This window comes from Musca domestica, unplaced genomic scaffold (genome assembly GCF_030504385.1).
Source record: "Musca domestica strain aabys unplaced genomic scaffold, Musca_domestica.polishedcontigs.V.1.1 60, whole genome shotgun sequence".
In the NCBI taxonomy this organism is placed as follows: domain Eukaryota; kingdom Metazoa; phylum Arthropoda; class Insecta; order Diptera; family Muscidae; genus Musca; species Musca domestica.
The window spans coordinates 2,481,134-2,505,936 of record NW_026712364.1 but is presented as its reverse complement, the minus strand read 5'-3'; the positions used below and the strand labels follow the sequence as shown (position 1 = coordinate 2,505,936).

General features: G+C 34.7%; 2 protein-coding genes across 2 annotated transcripts; both read right to left on the bottom strand.

Annotated features, from left to right (window-relative positions):
• Positions 1-1,085: 1,085 nt before the first annotated feature.
• On the bottom strand, positions 1,086-1,792 carry LOC101898824 (uncharacterized). Its single transcript, XM_005181712.2, has one exon. The coding sequence runs from the start codon at positions 1,712-1,714 to the stop codon at positions 1,214-1,216; it is 501 nt and encodes a 166-aa protein (XP_005181769.2). The 5' UTR covers positions 1,715-1,792; the 3' UTR covers positions 1,086-1,213.
• Positions 1,793-14,944: 13,152 nt separating this feature from the next.
• LOC101895368 (protein FAM98B) lies at positions 14,945-15,388 on the bottom strand. Its single transcript, XM_005181693.4, has one exon. The coding sequence runs from the start codon at positions 15,327-15,329 to the stop codon at positions 15,051-15,053; it is 279 nt and encodes a 92-aa protein (XP_005181750.2). The 5' UTR covers positions 15,330-15,388; the 3' UTR covers positions 14,945-15,050.
• Between the last annotated feature and the right edge of the window lie 9,415 nt (positions 15,389-24,803).

Below are 24,803 nucleotides of genomic sequence, written 5' to 3'. Positions count from 1 at the left end.
TGGGGCCTCGACAGGTTTCATCACAGATCTACAGCTGCGTGTCATATTGAAGATGCCCTTAAGATTGTTTTCTTCGAACTTCCTAACGGACTTCAGCTTTGTTCCGATAATCTGCAACAGTGAGTATCGACGAATCACCATCAACGTATCGAAACACACCCTCCACCATTTTATAGAGAGTGTAAATTTCGAAGACGATTTAGCCCTGTCCATCCATCCGTCTAGAGTCAAAACGAATTAAGATAAGAAGTTCAAATTTTGCACAGGTCAGTCTTATGTCTGCAGGTTGGTCAAGATGGGATATACCAGTCCAGGATATCGTATAACCCCAGTATAACGATACCCCTGCATATCCTGTATTTTAATGATTGTAGCCAAATTTCTCAACGGAATTGTCTAAAAATGCACACAAGGTGTTCCTTCTGAGTACTTTGCCCTGGAAGAGAATTGTCTATCTAAGTCCACGATATCATATTTCCCCATATATGTACCTCCCGATATTCGATATTTTGATGATTGTTCTCAAATTGTTCAATGGAATTGGCTGAAAATCCAGACAAGGAGTTCCTTCTGAGTACTTTATCCCCTGGAAAAGAACTGTCTATATAAGTCCACGATATCGAATACCCCCATACAAAGGTTTCTGCCGATATTAAGATTTTAGCGGCAGTATTCACGGGAGTGATTTCAATTTTTGTATTTGAAGTTCGTAATGGGTACCTCAACCTATGACAGAAAATTGTCTATGCAGGTTCACGTCTTCGTATTGCCCACATATAACGGTAAAAACTTGATAGCCCACCCTAATATTCATTGAGGAACCCAGGTATTGGCACTTGGGTGTTTAGATTAACACTTTTCCCCATATCATTCCCACTATTCGCAACCGTATCAAATGATACATATATTTAAAAGGGGGAATTACTGCTGATTCTGTTAAAAAATAGCTCAGTCTCTAAATATCGTAGGGTAATTTTATGAAGAAATATTTAAGAATGTTGCCATCTCGAACTAATTGCAAATACGAAATGTTCAACTTATCATATTAGAATTTAAAGATTCGCTTCCTAAAGAATAAAAATCAATTTTGTAAGAATATGCAACTATTTATTTATACTCCACAGATACAAAATATGCAACCTTGCGATTTATTTCAAAGGTTATTGAATACAACTTGGCGGATTTTTATCCGTATATTTTAACCTGCATGATTTTACCAAGAACCTCTGCCGCCATGACCGCCCTTATTGGCCCATCCATTTCCTCCTCCGCCACCGTGTTTGTTTCCCCAACCACCGGAGGAGCCGCCATTACCACCATAGCCACCATGATTGCCGCCAAAGCCACCATTGTTGCCACCACTCCAACCATTGGATCCTCCATTAGCACCATGGCCGCCATAACCACCAAATCCTCCTCCACCGCCGCCATTGTATCCACCAAAGCCACCATGTCCACCACCGCCATTGCCATAACCGCCTTGTTTATTGGCCCAAGGATTTGAGCTAAAACCGCCTCCATATCCACCGCCACCATTTTGTTTATTTGCCCATAGATTGTTAGAGCCACCACCACCTCCATATCCACCGCCACCGAAACCTCCTTGTTTATTGCCCCAATGATTGCCAGCGCCAAAACCACCTCTACCACCTGATCCTCCTGCTGACACCGTGGCAACTAAAATTGCGGCAATCAAAAATCCTGTTAAGCGCATCTTTTCAGCTAATGTTTTAAGATATGTTTCCAAAGATGCCTTTAACAAATTCACAAATGAACTGTGTCGATTAAGATCCAATCATAGAACTTTATATATGATTTCAATCAAGTAATTTTGATATCATTATTGTTGTTGCTGTTGCATACAAAGCATTTCCTTTTTTATGATGGAACTTAAGTACATGGTAATTAATTTTGTCCGACTTTTACTTTCAAAAATCTACCTTTCGAAAAAAACATAAGATGTGGGAGATTTAAAGGCTTAGAAGATATTTTGTACCCTACCACCTTTGTAATAATACAACAATTAGGAAAAAATCAAACAGATTATCAATTCCGTGTGTAGGGTAGGTGTAGCCACTTACCGAAGTGTGTCTATGTTGGAGTATGTAATAAATGGTTCATCCACGTTTTTTAAGTTTTTTTTTTTATGGTATAATTACATAGTCCCTAATCATTCAATTGGCCACCCAAGCATTAACATATAATCTTCTTTTTACTAACAGGGTGAACCAAAAGTCGTGACTCTGAAAAGAAATGTTCTGTTTTTCAGAAGCTTAAAATATTATATGTGGGATTTCGAACGGTCAAAAACTATGTGAGGTATAAAATTAAGTATTTCAAACATATTTGGGGTGAAAAATCCATTTTGGGAATGATTGCCATTTCTATCATAAATTTTACAGTCGTAAGCGTCACATTCAGAACTACTAATAAAGACAAATATATGCCCTCTGCATAATGAATATGCCAAAAATAATGACAACTACATACTTTCCTCATTACCAAGAAGTTAAAGAATAATGAGATATACCAAATCTGATAAAAAAAACTAAGTGAAAAAGCAGTATGTTAAGCCGGATTTAAATTTGAAAGAAATTTGCACATTTTCAAAATAAATCCGTTGAAAAATAATGCTAAAACATAAAAATATGAATATATAGAGAGTTACCGTTATATTTGAACCTTACACCAATAAATGGACCTGTAAGCCATTTCCAAATATTCAAAATACGAAACTTGAAACAATTTCGGTGAATAATGTCGCTAAAATCATCAAAATACCGAATATAGGATGGAACCGAGGTATAGCCCCCTAAGAAGACTTTAAGAACTTTATATTCCAAATTTGAAACGTTTAACTGAAAAGTGAGGCATATATCATCAAAATACCTCGAGGAGACTATAACAAAACATAGACCTATATTGACAATTCTTTGGGTATTTTCAGCTTTTTTTATACCCTTCACCATTCATAATATCCAAAATAATAATTTTAGATCTAACTCTAAATATAAATATTCCCGACCAGCTGTTGTAATCTAGAGACAAAACGAATTAAGATAGGAAACTAAACTTTTACACAGAGTAGTCGTTTGTCTGCAGGCAGGTCAAGATGGGTCCACGTTATCGTAAAGCACCCATAAAACGGTACCCCTGATATTAAAATGAGATGACTCCAAAAATCATATCTTCATGCGAAATCTAATGAAGTGAATTGAAAAAATTGGAAACGAATCTCACATTTTACATAAGCTAGCAGTCAAACATTTTTAACCTTTTGGTGGTACGAGAAGCGATGGGCCATTATTTTCCATGATCGCTACGGAATTAAGTTTAATATAAATAAATACTTCGAACCGATAATGGTTTATTTCGGGTACTCTTTTTATAAAAATATATAAAAACAAGTAAAATAGTATCAGTCGGTTTTGCCGACCCCAGCCTTGAGTTATGAACGTGACAGATTTCGACTATATCGACTACTTCATGTACTTTATATGAGATATGTGCACATTTTCGAAAAATGGAAATATGCGTTAGGTAACATTTTCATACTTCATCTAATACAGATAAAATATATTGGTATGTGCAAAATTTAAAGGAAATCGAACATTCATATCCAATTTTATGCGAAATCATAAATTCCGACAAATTACATATTCATATCAGAATACTGATTAAGAGAAATATTTAGATATAGCAAGTTGTAAACCTCTTTCGCAAGTTATGACAGTTATAAGTTGGCAGATACACATCATCTTCACAACAGATCTTGTGTTAGAAATAATTTCTGTATATGGGAAATTTGAGGTACCAGAAGGAGTGGACCGAATAAAATTAATGGGATATGTGAAATTTGAAGGCAATCGGTCTCTTAAATCATCCAAGTGTGAATAGAATCGGATGTTAATTTTGCGTTTTATGAGCTTCATGGATACTCAAAAATTTGACCCTTTGTGGGGGATGTACCAGAAGGGTGGATATATCCCATCTTCACACCAGATCTTGAGTTGGTAGAAATAATGGGACGTGTGAAATATGAAGAGAACCAGATGTTTATTTGGGATTCTTCGCTCGTTTTAATTATTCAAAACTCAGATCCTTTGTGTGGGAGGTACCAGAACGAATGGTCCGATCTCTTCCATCTTTATAAAAGATCTTGCGTTTATGAAAATATTGATATGTGCCAAGTCTGAATGGAATCGGATGTTAATTTAGTGTTTTAATAGCTTGAGAGATATTCAAAATTCCGGCCTTATGTTGGGGGGGGTGTACTTGATGGAGTGGACCGATATTATCAATTTTTGCACCTGACCTAGAACTGACGTAAATATCAGGAAAGATTGCAAAGATTGAGCAAAATCGGATTATCGTTTCTCTTTCTGTGCAAAAAAAAATATATTTTTTTTTTAATTTCGACCATTTGTGGGGGAGGTACTTGATGGAGTGGACCGATATTATCCTTTTTCACACTTGACCTAGCACTGACGCAAATATTAAGATTTGCAAATTTGGAGCAAAATTGGAATACCGTTTCTCTTTCTGTCCAAAAAATATTTTTTTTTTTTTTTTTGAAAATTTCGACATTTTGTGGGGGAGGTACCAGAAGGAGTGGACCGATATTGCCCATCTTCAAACTCGATCTAAGTTTGACAAAAAGCTTACGATGTATCAAGTTTGGACCAAATCGGATACTCCCTTCACCAGCCAGACAGACGGAGGGACGGACATCGCTAGATCGACTCCAAATGTTCTGAAATGGATTTGGTCAAAAGAGACCTAGGGTCTAAAACCGTTATTTCGACTAGGCACGTTTTAACCGTATCAAATTATATATACCCTCTGTAGTCATATGGCTGAGGGTATAAAAACTGCAACAAAGTCAAACGCCATAATTTTTATATATTTTATGGATATTCCAATCTCACCGACCATCGGCTGATATGGTGGCCCACACTATCACCATGGTCGCGCTTGAGTTTTGGTGGCCAACCGAAGGTGCACATTTTCTGCTGACCTCTTTGGCAAGTAAACACGTTAATTTTGTTTGTTTACAAACTGCCGGACAACGAATGGTTTCTCACTTTCGGCCAAGCGAAGCAACTCTTTAGCTCTTTTGAGTCGATTTTCTTTCTGTTGCGGTATACGTTCTTGTACTTTTTGGAAATTCAATGGCTTTATCCCGAGCTCATTTTTCAATATTTGCCGAATGAAATATCGTGATATGTTCAACTCACGAGCCATTTTTCGGCCAACTTTCCTTACGGTATTTTTTTTTTTTTTTTTTTTTTTTTTGACGCTGTTATTGCAGAAGGTATGAGGTTGCCTTACTAATTTTGTTAAAAAGGCACATGCGCCTATGAAACTTGTAATGGTAAGTAGCTCTTACTTTTTATCCACCCTGTGCTTGTGCATCACTATGCTGAGCACTCAACATCTACATCATGATTTAACAATTAATATATTTTATGAACTGTTAAAATGGGTTTTTAATTAATGACTAATGGCATTTTTTCGATTTGTTTCAACCTTAAATAATTAATGCATTGTTGCTGTGTGCTTTATTCGCCAACATCCATATTCGTGAGAATCGCATAAAATATAAAACAATTAATTAAATCGTAATTAATGGAAATTGCTCTTAAACTGTAATAAATGTACAAAGTTTCTCTAACATGTAGGTAGGGAAGTGAAATTCAATAAAATATGAATTACAAAATAGATGTGATACGATTTGAAAATGAAAGGCTCTCGAACTTAAACGACTGTGTATTGATTTTTATCCTGCATAATACGATGTATTAATCAGTATTTAAAAAAAGAAATATTTTTCAAACTTAAATAACTAGCTGGCCCGACCCGCGTTGCCGGTCCCTACTTTTAGTTTTTAATGCATATTTTTTAAGGCATTATAGAACACTGATCTGAATGAGTTCAAAATAGTCAAAGATAATTGGTCTTTTACACCCATTACCTTAAGATAGGAATTAATTTATTTTTGTCATTTAAATTGTGTGTTGGAAAACCCATAAAGTCCATATATATATGTATATTTCAATAACGATCCAAAAAATAATATTCGTGATTTTTTCATGTTTCTGCCACAATTTGATATTTCGGAGTTCAAAGCATGTAGACGTACATCCCACTTCTACGTTCCCAGCCAATATTCTCTTCAGAGTTAAAAATTCAATAGTATACCAATTTTTTTTTCTGACCAAACATTGGTTAGGAATTTGGATTTGCGGGTACACTAATGTGGGAACTATACTTAATAAAATGCCTATGTGGACAATTATCTGTAAGACGATTCTCTATCCCAGAGTAGCCTAAATACAATTTTTTAGCCAAATCAATTGATGAATGTGATCAAGACCAAGATGGACTCTACTCCAAAAGTCAAAATATTATGAGAAGAGGTTTTTTACACCCGTAGAAACAAAGATGTCAAATAAAGGCCTGAAAAATGAAAGAAAAATGTCGAAAACCCCGAATATAGCTTAAATTATATAATGGTTATACCAAAACGTGATCATTTTTTGCGAGGATGGTTTCTTCTCAAATTACCAACTTTTGCTAAAATGCGTATGAGTAAAATATGGTTAAAATGTAAACTATACTTGAAAAAGGAGTGTACCCTTATCCGGTGGTCATATATTTAAGATATCTTGAAAGTTTTTTTTTCCTAAATGTCCAATTCGCTCTACCATTTTGCACCATTTTGCTCCAATGAATTGCATTTTGAGTTCTCATTGGGCGGATTATTGTAATATGAAAGAAATAGGTTCACATATAAGGGTTATACCAAAGCATGGTCCTATTCTTATAATTATTTGAAAAAATGTGTTGTTCTTCTTAAAATCTCAAATTACCAACATTTAATATACATCTGATATATATTTTGAACAACTGATTATTCATGAAACCCCTAGGAAAAATTTAAAACTCTATGGTAACTTTTGCGAAGTATAGAGCAAAATATTTGAGGCCCTTTGTGTTTGGTTAAACTATATAAAATGGACATTAAAAACGTTTGATCCCCCCCTTTTTGGGATTGTTATGTACCAACCAAACTGACTACTGATGATAGCGCATAGTCACCGTATAACGTTTGATGGGAGTTAAGGTTACTTTTAAGGTTTCGGAAGAATTTTCCGAGGAAATGTATCGTTTTCTTTCCAAATTTTCAATTTGCTCCACTATTTTATATAGTTCGCATATAACAGTGCTCTTCATATTCGGTATTTCACTGGTTGCAGTCCCAATGAATTTTGCATTTTAAGTTCTCATTGGATGGATTATTTCCATATCTAGTCAATTTCCATTGATTTTTTTTTCGATTTTTCCCGATTTGAGAATTTTTGCCATTACATCTCTTTTATCGTGTTTTTAGCGATTTTGAAAAAGTAATTATCTTTTAACATTGCTCTAACCGCGTTAAGTTATTTCGATATCATTTGACTGACTTCCATGCAACCCGCCATCAATTTCAGTTCTCAAGAAATCAAGTCAATTAAATAAATTGGTATTAATATTCGAATTAAAAAAAAAAATATAAAAAAAACACTACAAATGTACATTAGAAAAAAGTAAGTCAAAATGGAAAAAAAATCATGCAAAATAAAACATTACTATTGTACATTTCAAAAGTCAAAATGAAAATGTTAATATATCACATTTTTACGCGATTTTTTTGAATATTATCCTTTTCGGAAAAGAGACAATTCCGAATTTGTATGAATCGTTAAAATCGGATCAGCGGATCTTGAGTTATAAGCGTAGTAACTAACACAACTTACATTTATATAAATATAATTATGGAAAGCAGATGCCTTTTTCAACACTCCAAGCTGTTTCAGTTTCCAAACGGATCTTCAAACATCATCATTATTTTAATTATACATCCAAACAGTAGTAAATGTTTTAAAATTTATATTCCAACACACATCATTCATTTCAAATTATATTGTTGGTAAATGAATGGATGAATGGAATATTAATGTAATAAAAACGTAAATGTTATATCAAAAGATTTTGCATCGTTAAGACCTATTTTACGACAATTACCATCTAGTCATCATTCTGAGCATCTGTCGGTCTATCTGCCTCATCATGAAATCATAAAAGTATTCATAAATATAATTCCACATCGAATTTAACTATTTTTGCATTACATTTAGTTCCTGTTTAGTGGTTAGCTTTGAAACAAAAAAAAAAACTCAATTAAATTTACCTTGAAATAAGTGGATTGCCATAGACGCGAATACGACGCTGCCTTCGGAGATGATAGTTGGTAGAAAACTTGTATAATGTTTATGGATTTTTAAATTTAATTCTCATGTGTGTTCAAGTGAAAGGAAGATAACCCTGATTCGCTGTAGATTATTTTGAACGTTACCATGGAAACAAAATAATTGAATTGACTATTCAAGCGAAATTTGTAAATGCGGGAACATATTCAAACCAGACTAGAAAAAAAATGTTTCAGTTTTTTTTTTTAAAAAGTTGAAATACATATATTTACTATTGGTTAATGGATAAATTTAAAAAAAAAAAAAACAAGTAAGCAAAGGCTACAGTCATGCGGGGCCGACCATGTGATTCCCTACAACACTACAATTGGTTCGAAGTCACCTTATGTCCAAATCAATTTTGGAAGATTTCATTTTTGAAATAATGTCAAAAATAAGGTCCTTGTCCTTAACTCTCTTCTGATGCGAAATTCCGTGTCGATTAGTTTTCTATTGTGGTCTATAGAGCGACTACAAAATTAGAAAATTTTTAATTTTTTATTCCATTTGAACCCCTAAATGTACATCTTAAGAACAATAGGCTTTAATTCTAACCCTAACCCTACGCCATACAAAATTTCGTGAGGATCGGACGATAATTGCGACATGCATATAATACCCCCGAAACGTAGTGTTGCGGAGTGTAAAAATTTAAAAAATCTACAATTCAAAATTGGAATCAAATTAAAAAAATCGCATGCGATAAAAAATATGACAAACATTGAAAAAATGGAACAATAGATATTAACTTTTTTATTGCTATATTTTTCCGCGATTTTCTTAGATATTGTCCTTTTTGGCAAGAGACCATTCTGAATTGATGGGAATTGTAAAAATCGGCACAGCGGTTCTTGACTTACATATTGTACCTATTTTGCTATATATCCGATTTCTTGGCTATCAGCATCACTTTAATGGTCAGAAGTGACCTTTTAAAGTATTTGTGATATGGCGGGTTTAAAAATATTCACGGTTTAGTGGAAATTTTCTTATTTCCTTACATAAAAGTAAGGGTCTATCTTACCCGCTAAATATTGACCGATGGCTGCCAAAATTGGTAGGTTTCTGCCCACTCCTAAACTCTATATCCATGTAAATTTCCGCGTCGATGGGTTCATAATTGTGTGGAGCAACTGCAAAATCAAGAAAAGTTTTTGGTCCATTTCAACCCCTAAATATTGCGCAATCATCTCCAAAAACAATAGGGTTCGATTCTGACCATAACCCCACCTCCATTTTCAATTTCGTGAGGATCGGGCCATAATTGCGACCTGTAGCTTGATTACAAATTAACATGGACAGACGGACGGACGGACATACGTAGGTAGATCGACTCAGCTTGGCGAGACAGGATGATCCATATATACTTTCCTATGTGGGAAACCAATATTTCGAGGTGTTACATAATTTTTGGCCCAATCAAACTTATAATACCCCCAACACATAGTGTTGTAGGGTATAAAAATTAGGACTCTTAAAACCAATTGCTCCTCCTTTCGAATAATTATCATAAATTTTGAGCCAATATTTTAAAAAAAGTACAGAATTTCTAAAAAAAGCATCAGTATTTGAAGAAGCAGTAGGTCAACTCAAAAAGTGGGGTTTTCAAAAATATTTTTTAAGCCCAACTCAAGGCTTGGGTTTTTTACGTCAACTACTTAATTCGCTCCTTCAAAAAGAACAGAAATTTCACATTCAAAATTTGTTTTCAATGCACATTGAACATTTTATTTTCATTTTGTTCTTGAAATACAGGGTCCTGTAAAAGTTATTCCTTGGCTTTTGACCGAAACCATTAGGTCACGCTAATCTTCGTAGCATTTACCCTATATTTACGCCCTATGTCGTGTACATGGGCATTTAAAACTATATTTTAAAATTTACATTCATTCATTTCCTATATATTCGATATTTAGCAATATTTGTCAACGAAATCAGCATCAATATAAAGGTCAGACTTCAATTTGCATGCATTTGTGATTTCTTTAATTTTGATAGTTTTTCACACAAAATGTTGGTCCATTTCACCAGCTAAATATTATGCGATGAGCATCCAAAACGCTAAGCTTTAGCGCTGTCATACACTTTTAACTCATAAAAAATCCATTCTCTATTGAAACTTATTTGAGAACTGTAGGGCGACTTTAAAATCTAAAAAAAAAAATAAATTTTTTGGCCCTTTCTAAACTTAAATATTTTGCGAAAATCTTCCAGAATAAAAGACTTCTTCTCTGCCCTAACCCTACCTCCATGCAAAATTTCGTGAAGATCGAACGATAATTGCAACCTCAATATTATGCCCCCAACACAGAGTATTTCAAGGCGACAAAATTTTACAAAATGTACAAGTTAATATCGTAAATCAAATTGAAACAATTAAAAAAGCTGTAAGTTCGGCGGGGCGAAACTTTGAATGCCCTCCACCATTTGGAAAGAATTTGGCTATTCTCAAAAACAATAAAATCCGTAAAAAATTCTGTTAAAATCTTAAAAATACCGAATGTGGCTGTTACATTAGGGTCTATACGACGACATGGACCTGCATAGGTAACTTTTATCATAAGCCATTACAATGCAAAATCATAAGCCATTCAAATTCGAAACTTGAAATAAACGGTGAATAATGTAGCTAAAATCATCAAAATACCGAATATAGGGAGGTACCGTTATATGGGGGCTATATGAAGACCTGGACCCGCACAGACAATTTTCTGTCACAGACTGTAGTTCCCATAACGAACTTCAAATACCAATTTGAAACAATTCCTGTGAATAATGTCGCTAAAATCATCAAAATACCGAATATAGGGAGGTACCGTTATATGGGGGCTACACGAAGACGTGGACCTGCACGGATAATTTTCCGTCTTAGGGTGTAGTATCCATTTTGAACTTCAAATACCAAATTTGAAACAATTCCCGTGAATAATGTCGCTAAAATCATCAAAAAACCGTTATATGGGGGCTATATGAAAACGTGGACCTACATGGCCCATTTACGAACTTAACCTGCCTACTGGTAAAATAAACATGTGTGCAAAATTTTAGCCACCTATCTCAATTCATTCGAAAGATAGCGTGATTACAACAGACAGACGGACAGACAGACAGACAGACAGACGGACAGACAGACAGACAGACAGACAGACAGACAGACAGACAGACAGACGGACAGACGGACATCGCTAAATCGACTTAGAATTTTACGCTGATCAAGAATATATATACTTTGTTGGGTCTGATATGAGTATTTCGAGGAGTTACAAACGGAATGACAAAGTTAATATACCCTCCATAGTATGGTGGAGGGTATAAAAAAATTAAGGTGAATAATGTCGCTAAAATCATCAAGATACCGGAGCTATCTTTATATGGAGGCTGTAGAAAGACGTGAATCTGAATTAAAAACTTTAGATACGAAAATTTGAAAAAAAAGACAATTCCATCGACAAATTGGGCTACAATTATCAAAATACCAAATTTCTGATGGAATCTTTATATGGTAACTGTACCAATAGTCGGCACTTTTAGGATTTTCGCGTTTTCAATCGCTCACCATGCTGAGTGTAACTTTTCAATTATTACTAAGTTAATTTATTCAGATTCGAAATTTTGTATAGTTTTTGCAATAATAAATAAGGTTTTAATATCTTTTTATTAAATTTCATAAATTTGGAGTTTTATTAAAATACTGTTTTTTGTTAGTAGTCGGCACCACTTGTCAATTGTCGGTATGACATGTTCCAACAGTCGGCGTACTGATTTAGGAATGTTCAGGAAAATATTTTCAGATCATCAAAAATAAATCGGGAACTCTTTGCATAACAGTTGAGGTTCAGATCAACGGCTCCCTGTGGGTATGTTCGAGTATAGGTTGTTGGGTGGTCTTCAATAACAAGGTGATTTGACTATCTACCACTACAGTTTATGACTACTTCTAATTCACTACCAATACTTTACCTACAGCTCGAACAACGATCCGCAGCTCCTGTGGACAAAAAAGCCAAAAACTTCTGTGGAACAACCACTCAACTTGATGAAAGTGAACCCATAAAGGTATTTCTATCTAACTCTGTCAGAGAACAGTAAATGATTTAAAATAACCAAATAACTTAACATCAACAAGTAAAAACCCAGTAAGTTTTGCCGGACAGAACTTTGAATACCCTCCACCAATTGGAACGAATTTGGGAATTTTCAAAAAATAAATTCCGTTAAAAATCTGTTAAAATCTTAAAAATACCGAATATAGCCATTATATTGGGGTCTATACAAAGACGTGGACCTGCATAGACAATTTTATGTCATAGGCTGCAGTACCTATTTGGAACTTTAATTTCACACAATTTCGGTAAATATTGTAGCTAAATCGTCAAAATACCGAATATATGGTTATAAGGGGCCTATACGAAGACCTGGACTTGTATAGACAATTCTTTGTCAAAGGCTGTAGTACTCCTTACGAATTCTAAATACGAAATTGGAAAGAACTCCGTTCAATAATGTCCCTAACATCGTCGAAATATCGAATATCGGGGGGTGCCGTTGAATGAGGGCTATATGATATCGTAGACCTATATAGACATTTCTCTTCCAGGGAGTAAAGTGAATAGAAATAACTTCTAGTATGGATTTTTAGACAATTCCATTGACAAATGTAGCTAAAATCCTTAATATACCGATTAAATGTAGGCTCCGTTATATGAGGGACATACGATATTATGGACCTATACAAGCCACTCGTCCGACAGCTGTTAAAATTATACCCGTGACAACACATTATATTGTTTACAAGCGTACAAAAGCATTTTGGTGGGAATTTTCCAGAAAAAAAGTTATTCGTTATGGAATTTAAGCGTTATAGTGTGATTTCTTCATATTTGTCTGGAAAATAACAAGTGGCTATCGTTAGAGCATATAAATCGAAATAAATCTTTTGTGTCTCATACCATCGCTCGTTGCCGTGATAAAGGTAGCATAACCCGACGTCACGGAAGTGGACGGAAGGAAACAGCGACATAAACAGAAATGGTTCGAAATGTAAAGAAACCCGCGTCGCAGTGACCGAACGTGGCTCGTAAGCTGAACATATCGCAATATTCCATTCGGCAAATATTGAAAAATGACCGCGGAGTAAAGCCATTGAAATTCCAAAAAGTGCAAGAACTTACATCGCAAGAAAATGGACTCAAAAGAGTTGCTTCGCTTGGCAGAAAGTGGTGAACTGCCGAATTTGGTTTTCTCCGATGAGAAAACATTCGTTGTCCAGCAGTTTGCAAACAAACAAAATGATCGTGTTTACTTGCCAAAAAGGTCAGCTGAAAATGTGCACCTTCGGTTGGCCACTAGAACTCAAGCGCCGGCCATGGTGTTGGTGTGGGCCGCCAGAGCAGCCGATGGTCGCTCTCCGCTCGTATTAATCGACCATGGCATCAGAATAAATGCCGAATATTATCGCGAAAATATTCTGAAGGGTATATTAAAGCCTTGGGCACGCAAACAATTTGGCCGCAGACCTTGAAAATTCCAAGAGGACTCAGCACCATCGCACTTAGCACGCGCCACCCAAAAATAGTTACAAAATGAGGTTCCTCACTTCTTTTCCAGCGCACAATGGCCACCAAAATCTCAGGATACCAATCCGTTGGACTATTGTGTCTGGAGTATTTTGGAAAGCAAGCGCTTTGCCGGGAATGGGCCAAAATACCGCAGAGCAACCTTCGGGCAGCATGTGATGGTTTCATTGGCCGTTTAAAGGACATAATTCGTGCCAAAGGTGACCAATTCGAACAAATCTAAACTTATTATAAAATTTGATGCTATTTCCGACATTTTTTGCTTCCATTCAATAAAATTTAAAAATTATGGGGTTTGACTTTGTTTTCATTTTTTATCTCACCCTGTATATTAACAATTCTCTTCCAGAGGGTAAAGTACTCAGAAAGAACTCCTTGTAACTCCTTTGAAAAATGTGGTTAAAACCATCAAAGTACCGAATCTCGGGTGGTCCCGTTGTATGGGGGCTATAGGATATCGTGTACCTATATTAACATTTCTCTTCCAGAGGGTAAAGTACTCAGAAAGAACTCCTTGTGTGGATTTTCAGACAATTCCATTGGAAAATGTGGCTAAAATCATCAAATTACGGAATATCGGGTGGTACTGTTGTATGGGGTCTATACGATATCGTGAACCGATATAGCCCATCTTCGAACTTGACCCGCCTGCAGACAAGAGACTGATCTGTGTAAAATTTTAGCTCCTACCCTTATTCGTTTTGACTCTAGCGTGATTACCCTTCATACTATGTACGGTGTAGGGTATATAAAAGTTTCTTTATAACGTAACTATTGTCATCTCACCGGCGTTGCACTCAAACAATTTTGAATTTTGCAAAGTAAATGTAAGACCTTTTATATAACAGACGGAATATAACCACCAACTGTTCATATCAAAAATTTTCAACTACGTTTTTATATAAATCAGTTTTTAAAATCATGCCTGCATCATGAACCATTACTCTTTACCATTAAAATACTACAACACATAGGTTACAGAATATTTGAGATGAGAAAATTCAACAACCACCATTTAAACATATGGGTTTTCGAATTTTTCTGCTTTAACAATATTTTATTAATCAACACAAAGAATGAAAAATAGGGAGAATCACCAAATTATAGATTTTTTTTCTTCTTTAAAATAAAACAAATCATTTCCGTTTTTCACAAAGAACAATTGACAGTTGCAACAAAGAAATCACCACCAGCCATGTCCACTGCTGACATAACCACCGTTCCAACCTCCATTATTCCAACCGCCATGGCCGCCGCTCCAACCTCCATGACCGCCAGACCAACCGCCGTTCCAACCACCTCCTCCACCGCCACCAACGCGTATGACCTTAATTACTTTGGGATATGTGGCGTAGCCACCACCACCATTCCAGCCGGAATTCCAACCACTATTCCAGCCACCATGCACCAATCCAGCTGAAGCTACGGCCACCAATGCACACAAAACCAACAAAACTTTCATTGTTAATATTCCAAAAATCGCTTCCTTCCTTCTTTGTCGAATGTGGTCAAATAACTGACTGTGCCTTCCAAACCATACATTGCAACTATTTATACAAGTGTCATCTTCGCGTGCAGGCGCTCTTATCCATTCAATTTCGCAAAACCTACAAAAATGTCAAATCAGTCAACGTCCGTCCATAAACAGCGGAAAAAAATATATAGATTTGCAGACCAATAAGACAACACACGGGCGCGCACACACACACTCACGATTTTAGTTGCAACACCCAGATAGATGCTGCTGCTGTAGATTGTTGGTTGAGCCTTTGTTGCAGAATGTCTCAAAAGTCGACAACAACACAAAACCAGATGCTTTTTTTCATAAATCAAAACTAAAAAGAAGAACACAAAACTAGTTATTTGTAATCACTCTGGTTTCGACGCAAATCTTCTGTCCGGCTGAGACACAAAAAAGTGACCACGGTCAACAAGTCATTACCAGAAGTTTATCATCTGTAATGTTCCGCAAATCACAAGCCAAGCCGTTTGTCTGACGAGAATCTAGGAAATGCATTTAGTTTTGCCAAAGGTCACACCAGAGATCAGATAACCGTTTCGAATTCCCTACGCATGGTATGCATATGTTCCATTCGATTTAACTATGCATATATGTATGTACGAGTGTGAAGAATAATAAAATATTAATAGCGAAAGTCCTACCCAAAACCTTATGCTTGCGTATTTTAAGGGACCATAAGACTCAAATATTTTTTGGACATTTTTAAATATTTAAATATATATAAATTGTAAAATTGGAATTTATTTACTGTTCAACATGCAAAAAAGGAGAATATCAAAGATTTACAAAATAAGCTTTTTGAAATACTAATATATTAAAAATTTCCGAAAGCAGACGAAATCTTTTAAATTTAAAACTTATACATTTGAATACAAACGTTTCGGATGAAAGAAACTTTTTTTAAAATAGGCTGCTATATTTTTGGCTGGGTCATGAATTAAACTTTTAGTTTTAAAATCTAGAATCTACTTTGAAGAAGTTTGGACTGATATAAGAATCTAGCTCCTGGCCAAAAACAGTGGTTTTATTTTAGAAACGGTTCTGAATATGACATGGAAGCCATACCACATTTCGAAGGTAATTAATAGGAAGTATGTAAGGAAAAATATATGTGTTAATATAATAAAGGCAGAGGATTTTAAACTCATAATTTATACCTATCTTTCCTCTGTGTAGAAATTTCATAACAGGGAAAAAAGGTTGTTGGGAATTCCCTTCCAAAGTCTTTGTATCACAACAATATCCAGACATAACTGAAAATAAATTAGGGTATTGAAAAGCATATATAAAGTCGCCTTTTTATGCAAAATGAGAGGGAAATCTCTGATACACAGTTATCGATAAAAGTGAAGCTTCTGGCTGCGACCACCCAGCCTCTGTAGTCAATAAAAGTAGAGCAAATATATATACTGACTTTATATACCCTGGTATAAAACATTTTATACAGCCAAAACGTACATCATCGAAATTATGGACCCTAGGTCTTTTTGGAGTTGATCTAGCGGTACCTGCCCCATATCTGTGTGGTGAAAATTTGCTTACAAGATGTGGAAGAAGAATCCGATTGTTTTTAAATTCTTATAAGCCTCATAACATGAAAACAAATCAGTGATTTGCTTCATACTTCGTGTTTCCCAATATTTCTATGAACAATATATCCAAATTAAATTTGGGTATGTCGGTCCAAAATTTCTGACATCCACATAAAATAAATTTTCCAAGAAGAATCTATATATATAAAAGAAAGTTGTGTTAGTTACTACGCTTATAACTTAAGAACCGCTGAACTGATTTTAATGATTCATACAAATTCGGAATTGTCTCCTATCCAAAAAGGATAATATCCAAAAAAATCGCGTAAAAATGTGATATATTAACATTTTTATTTTGACTTTTGAAATGTACAATAGTAATGTTTTATTTTGCATGTTTTTTTTCCATTTTGACTTACTTTTTTCTAATGTACATTTGTAGTGTTTTTTATATTTTATTTTTGAATTCGAATATTAATACCAATTTATTTAATTGACTTGATTTCTTGAGAATTGAAATTGATGGAGGGTTACATGGAAGTGTAGTACCGAATTATGTGGTGGCGAAACGGAATAGATGATACCGAAATAATTTAATGCGGTCACACCAAAGTTAAAAGATAATTACTTTTTCAAAATCGTTAAAAAAAATCACGAAAAAAGAGATCTCATTGCAAAAATTCTCAAAACGGGAAAATATCGAAAAAAAATTTCCAATGGAATCGAATTTTAAAATAATAGTACATTTTATTGACAAACTTTGTAAGGGTCTTTAAACATTTGCTGTAAAAAATCAGCGAACGAGTTGAAGATTTTTTCAATTTGTTATTCTTCTTTTGTAATTTTTTTCAATTTGTATTATCATGTTGAATTCAGTGGATTTTTTTGTGAACAAAATAAAGAAAATTTTTCACTATATAAAATTTTTCACCAAAAAAATTAAATAAGTGCGAAATAGGATGTTAACTGACATCTACCTTTCAACTCCAGGGCCTACATCGTGCTTCAGCTGGAAGATGCGCAGACATTTAAACAAACAAAAATGACCGAAAAAACTAATGGGGCTCATTTAAAAGCGTGGACCTACTTCTTTCATGTAACAATAATCCGTCCAATGAGAGCTCAAAATGCAAACATTTTTGGGAGTACAATCAGTAAAATACCACATATAAAGGGTGCAAAATAGTAGAGCGAATAAGACTTTTAGTAGGAAAAGGATTTCTATCCTTCCAAAAATTCTTCCTGAACATTTAAGATACCTTAAATCGCTTTTGCAGGTCATGATATCGATCATAAATAACCATCGCATGATATAAGCTATTTTTGGAGTCTTCGCCACTTTCTTCTATTTTTGGCCCTTATTTGGCATCTTTGTTTCTAAGGGGGTAGAGAACCTCTTCGCATTAAATTTTCGGAGTAGGGCCCATATTGGTCTTGACCACTAAAAAATTGTATTTATGCTACCCTGGGGTAAGGAATCATCGTACAGATAATTGCCACATAGAAATTTATTCATGTAAAGTCCCCACATTGGAGTATCCCCAAGTCCACTTTCATATCTAATGTGTGGTCAGAAAAGAAAAATTTGTATTCTATTGAATTTGTAACCCCCAAGAGAATATTGGTTGGGAACGTAGATTTGGGATATACATCTATATGAAATAAATTGTGAAAACATGAACACATTACAAATATAAGGAAGTAGCACGGGACCGAATATGTGTTGAATCGTCATTGAATTATACTATGATGAAAAATATGGACTTTATGGGGTCTCCAATTTACAATTTAAATGACAAATAAAATTAGTTCCCATATTACGGTAATGGGTGTAAAATAGTAATTATATTTGACTATTCTGAAATCAGTCTGACCTCAATTATGAGGTGGATAAAACTTTTTTTACTTATTTTAATCACGTGATTTTTTTTCAGTTTGACATGCTGTGTTGTTCTGCTATATTTTCGATTTGGCCTCTATTTGTCATCTTGGATTATGGTGAAGAAAGTTTTCAATGTAGGTCGATGTTTCGCATTTTACCATATTTCAAAGGATTTGGCTAAAAATGTGTATTTGGGGGTAAAATCTTACACAAAAATTTCAACATATCTACAAATTTTAGAATTTTCTCCATGTAATAGTACCCCCTCAAGTTCACCTTTTGGCGGAAAAACAGACCGACATGGTTAGGGGGACTTATAAGTACTCTAATGCACAATCTGAGGTGCTAATGGGTTTAAAAAAGTAATAATAATTATGCTTTGACAAATATGCATAATAGACAAAAACTACGGGCCGGCAACGCGGACCGGACCAGCTAGTAAATAAATAAATAAAACTAGGAATTGGAGGAAGTAGTCAATATAGTCCAAACCTGGCACGTCGTAATATTTATATCACGGTCGGGTCAGATGTGGACAATATTGGCTAATTCCTTTGGTATGACCTCCTTAAAGCGTCAACAATTTGAATAATGATAACGCAAGTCAAAATATATTTTAGTAAACGAAGGATCGACATACATAGCAAATATGCATACACATGAATATATACATACAATGTTTCGCCACAGGAGCTAGAACACACTATGACCTACAAATACAATTTTTAGACAAATCCGTGAAAAAAATGTTGCAAAATTCATCAAAATACCAAATATTGGGAAGTTCCGTTATATGGGGGCCATACGAAAACATGGATCTATACATACAATGTTCCGCCAACGGAGCTACATATACCAATCTTTAGACAAGTCCATGTAAAAATGTGACAAAAATAATCAAAATACCGAAGATAGGGCGCCACCGAAGATAGGGCGCCACCGGAGATAGGGCTCTACTGGCTCTACAAATACCATTTTTTATACAAATCCGTGGAAAATGTGGCGAAAATCTTAAAAATACCGAATATCGGGAAAACGAGGGACCGATATATCTTATTTTCAATACCAACCATCCCAGACACAATAAAAATTGTTATGCCAAATTTTGAAGCTCTACGTGAAATAATGTTGGCTGTATCGTCATTTCAACAGACAGACAGACGGCGGACAGACACACGGACATCGTAGAATCGACTTAGAATTTTATGCTGATTATGAATATATATACTCTATGGGAATATATGTATTAGAATAAAATAAATCGGAGTTTTGGCGGAAGCTTGGCTAAAGTTCCATAAATTAAGTCGACAACAAATATACAGGGTGTGATAAAAAAAACTGCAACAAAGTCAAACGCCAAAAATTTTTACATTATATTTTTTAAATTTTATTGAATGAAAGCAAAAATTGTCGGAAATAGCATCAAATTTTAAGATAAGTTAACATTTGTTCGAATTGGTCACCTTTGGCACGAATTATGGCTCTCAAACCGTCAGACCCATTCCCGGCGAAGCCCTTGCTTAAGGTAATCGACACTTTGGTATTTTTCAGTGCCAAGCTTGCTTTCCAAAATACTTCAGACACAATAGTCTGAAGTTTAGTATCCGGAGATTTTGATGTGAATGTCCAGAGTCTGCGGCCAAAATGTTTGTGTGCCCAAGGCTTTAATATACCCTCCAGATTTTTTTCGCGATAATACTAGGTATTTATTCTGATGCCACGTTCGATTAATACGAGCAGAGATCGACCATCGGCTGTTATGGCGGCCCACACCATTGCCGGCGCTTGAGTTCTGGTGGCCAACCGAATGTGCGAATGTACGCTACCAATGTCACGGTAATGAGCGATGTTACGAGACACAATAGATTTATTCACATTTAAATGCTGGAGTGCTCTAACGATAACCACTTTTTGTTTTCCAGCCAAATATAAAGAAATCACACTATCACGCTTGTATTCCATCACGGACAACTTTTTTTCTGGAAAATTCTCGCCAAAATGCTTTCGTACGCTTGTAAATAATATAATAAGCTGTCACTGGAATAATTTTAACAGCTGTTGGACGAGTGGCTTAGAAATGACAGCAGTCTGAAGTTGGTTGCAGTTTTTCATCTCACACTGTATTCAAGCTTAACGGTCACAAATGTAAACAAATAATTTCTGCTTAAAATATAAACATTTCTAATGTCATCTGCATAAAATGTTTTGAGAGATTCTCTTAACTTGCCGAATGAGAGGTTACTTCTTTTATAAAATTCCGTGAAATGTTAATTCGAATATCTTCAATAATATAAAAATGGCCGGAATTTTCCCGTTCTATTTTTGTTTACCTTCCGATGCAAACTTTTAAAACACCGATACACGTGCTTCTTATTTCAAGCTCAACTTTCATAATTTAGTCGGCTTTCCTTGTAATCATTTTTAAATGTCGCAATAGATGGCTGAAACTATTCGGAACTCCAAGTAACAATGGTGAAAAAATTTCGCTAAAAATGTGTCGAAAATCATCCAAATACAGAATATCAAAGAGTTTCGTACTGGGTTTCGAAACGAGGATAAATAGTAATCTGTAAGAGAAAGTGAGACCTATTGCAATCTCCAAATACAAAGTTTAAGCAAGTTCGTTAAAAAATGTGGCTTAAATCGTCTAATTTCCGAATATCGTGAGACATCATTATATGGGACCTTTACCACAATTTTGGTTCCATGTGAACAATTCTTGGCAATTATATAAATACTTCATCTAACAAAGAATTAAACATTTTATACTAACAAGACCATTTTGAAATAACAAAATAATTTTCACAATCTAAAATTGTTTTTTTTAATTCCTTACATTAATATGAATGTAATCTAGACATAATCTCGTCAAGCTTAATAGTGTCTACAACCAAAAAACAAGAAATAAATTCTGCAATTAGCTAATATTGTGAAAACTCTAAAAGCAAACATGTACTTAGTCCAAAAAGAAGAATAATATGTGACGAAACTATTAAATAAAAAAAATCCCTAACAAAACTGGAGCATATTTTTGCAAAATGGATTGAAAAGTGCATTTTGAGAACTATATGGAATGCTGCTCCCAATAATTGTGAAGCTTTTAATATAAAAATAAAATATGTTCTTCTTAACAATTTGGGATGATTCGAGAGTGAAAACTTTCTATACCCTCCACCTGTGTGTAGCTACAAGAAATTTTAATTTTTTAGATAGGGGAGAAAAGAGCGCCCAGCATTCGATTGCACCCACGAGTAGCGCCCAAATGCTATTTCGTTAACCACCGGTTTTCAACGGAGACCTTTGAATGTCAACTTTCAATTATTGAAATATAAGTTATTGTCATTTGATTACGCTTTGTTTACCAGCATCGCACTGCGGAATGCTGCAAATCATAAATTCATATAAATGTTTGAAATGCATTGAAAAATTGTAAAGTAGATTTCGAATCGTATGTGTTTTTGTCCCCATTGAAAATTAAATAATTTATGTCAACTTTAATGTTGTTTATGAATAATCTATCATAGCTAATGTTATTTGTTTTTAAATAAGCGTGGAAGAGTGTAACATTAGGGGTAGTTAGATGTGGAAGAATTTTGAAGATTTCTTATTCTTAGTGAGAATTAATAAGTAGCAGATAAATCGAAAATTAAAAAATGAATTTTAACTGTGTCTAGTAAACCTACCAGATACATCATGAAAATGGAAAAAATCCTCTTCGATTACCTTGTTTGACAAAAATCATTTTTTTTTTTTTAATTACAGGCAGCACATGAAAGTAGAGCTAAAAATAGAGGATACCTGTATTGGTCATTTGAAAGTATGTTTCGGAAATATAACAAGTTCGTCAACATTTTTATACGCTACAACATTGTCTATTGGGGGTATTAAAAGTTTAATTGGGCCAAAAATTATACAACACCTAGGAAACTTTATATGGATCTTCTTATCTCACCAAGCTGAGTCGATCTAGCTATGTATGTCCGTCCGTTTGAGCGTTTGTCTATATTAATTTGTAATTACGCTACAATTCACAATGGGGTTAGGGTGGTGGGATTAGGGTCATAGAAGTCTGTTGTTTTTGGAGATGATCGCAAAATATTTAGGAGTTGAAATGGACCAACAAAAGAAAAAAATCCTGATTTTACAGTTGCTCTACTTGTTTGCATAGAATTTAAAGCTGGGCAGAAGCCTGCCGATCATCGGGCAATATTTAGCAGGTAAAATAAGCCATAACTTTTTTGTTAAAAAATACGAAAATTTCCACTAAACCGCAAATATTTTTAATCCTGTTTATATCACAAATACATTAAAAGGTCACTTCTGGCCATTACAATGATGCTGATATCCAATACATCAGATATATAGCAACATAGGTGCAATATTTATGTAAAAAACAGGGTCAGATGAAAAAACTGAAACCAACTTCAGACTGCTGTCATTTATAAGCCACTCATCCGACAGCTGCTAAATTATTCCAGTGACAGCTCATTATATTGTTTACAAGCGCTCAAAAGCATTTTGGTGAGAATTTTCCAGAAAAATTATTCGTGATAGAATTCAAGCGTGATAGTGTGATTTATTTATATTTGGCTGGAAAACCAAAATGTGGCTATCGTTAGAGCACTCTAGCATTTAAATGTGAATAAATCTTTTGTGTCTCGTACCATCGCTCGTTACCGGCAAATATTGAAAATGTATTCGGGGTAAAGCCATTGAAATTCGAAAAAGTGCAAGAACTTACACCGGAACAAAGAAGGAAAATAGACTCAAAAGGGCTAAAAAGTTACTTCGCTTGACCGAAAGTGGTGAACTGCCGAATTTGGTTTTCTCCGGTGAGAAAACATTCGTTGTCCAGCAGTTTGTAAACAAACAAAATGATCGTGTTTACTTTTCATAGAGGTCAGCTGAAAAAGTGCACCTTCGGTTGGACACCAGAATTCAAGCGCCGGTCATGGTGATGGTGGGGGCCGCCAAAACAGCCGATGGTCGCTCTCAGCTCGTATTAATCGACCGTGGCATCAGAATAAATGCCGAATATTATCGCGAAAATATTCTGGAGGGTGTATTAAAGCCTTGGGCATGGTTCCTCGCTTAATTTACAGCGCACAATGGCCACCAAAATCTCCAAATACTAATCCGTTGGATTATTGAGTCTGGAGTAATTTGGAAAACAAGGTTGGCACTAAAAATACCAAGGTGTCGATCACCTTAAGCAAGCGCTTAGCCGGAAATGGGCCAAAATACTGCAGAACAAAATTCGGGCAGCGTGTGACCGTTACATTGGCTGTTTTAAGGCCATAATGCGTGCCAAAGGTGACCAATTCGAACAAATCTGAACGTATTTTAAAATTTGATGCTAATTCCGACATTTTTGGCTTTCATTCAATAAAGTTAAAAAAAATGTAAAAATTATGGCGTTTGATTTTTATGCATTTTTTATCTTGCCCGGTATATGCGATATCTTGGATATTAGCTTCATGTAACGGTTAGAAGTGACCTTAACGTGTATTCGAGATTTCGTTGCAAAACTGTCTTGCCGTTTTCAGCGGATGTAGTTACGAAAGAACCAAATTTCATTTCTAAGTAATAAATAATATAAATAATTAAGCATATAAACACAATTTTGAATCATTTCAATTTATTTACTTCGCATTAATTCTATATCTATTTATATACCACACTAAATCAGCTCATTAATAATCATAAAGTTCGAGGAAATTATTTCGATTTATTTCCTAATTTTAAAACTAGTTGTTTTAAAAATAATTTCTCAGAAAAAAACAATTAACACATTCTTTGAAATTTAACATTAATTAAACCTTTACATATGCACATTATTGCTTGGGATAGAATACACTAGAGATATCATAGCGAATAGTTTTCCAATTCTTCGGTTTAAGTTCCATTAGCTTTGTGGTTAATTTTAAAATCGCCAAGAAACATTAAATCAATTCGATTCCAAGAAAATGCTAATCGATTTTTGAATTATAGGCCACAGCA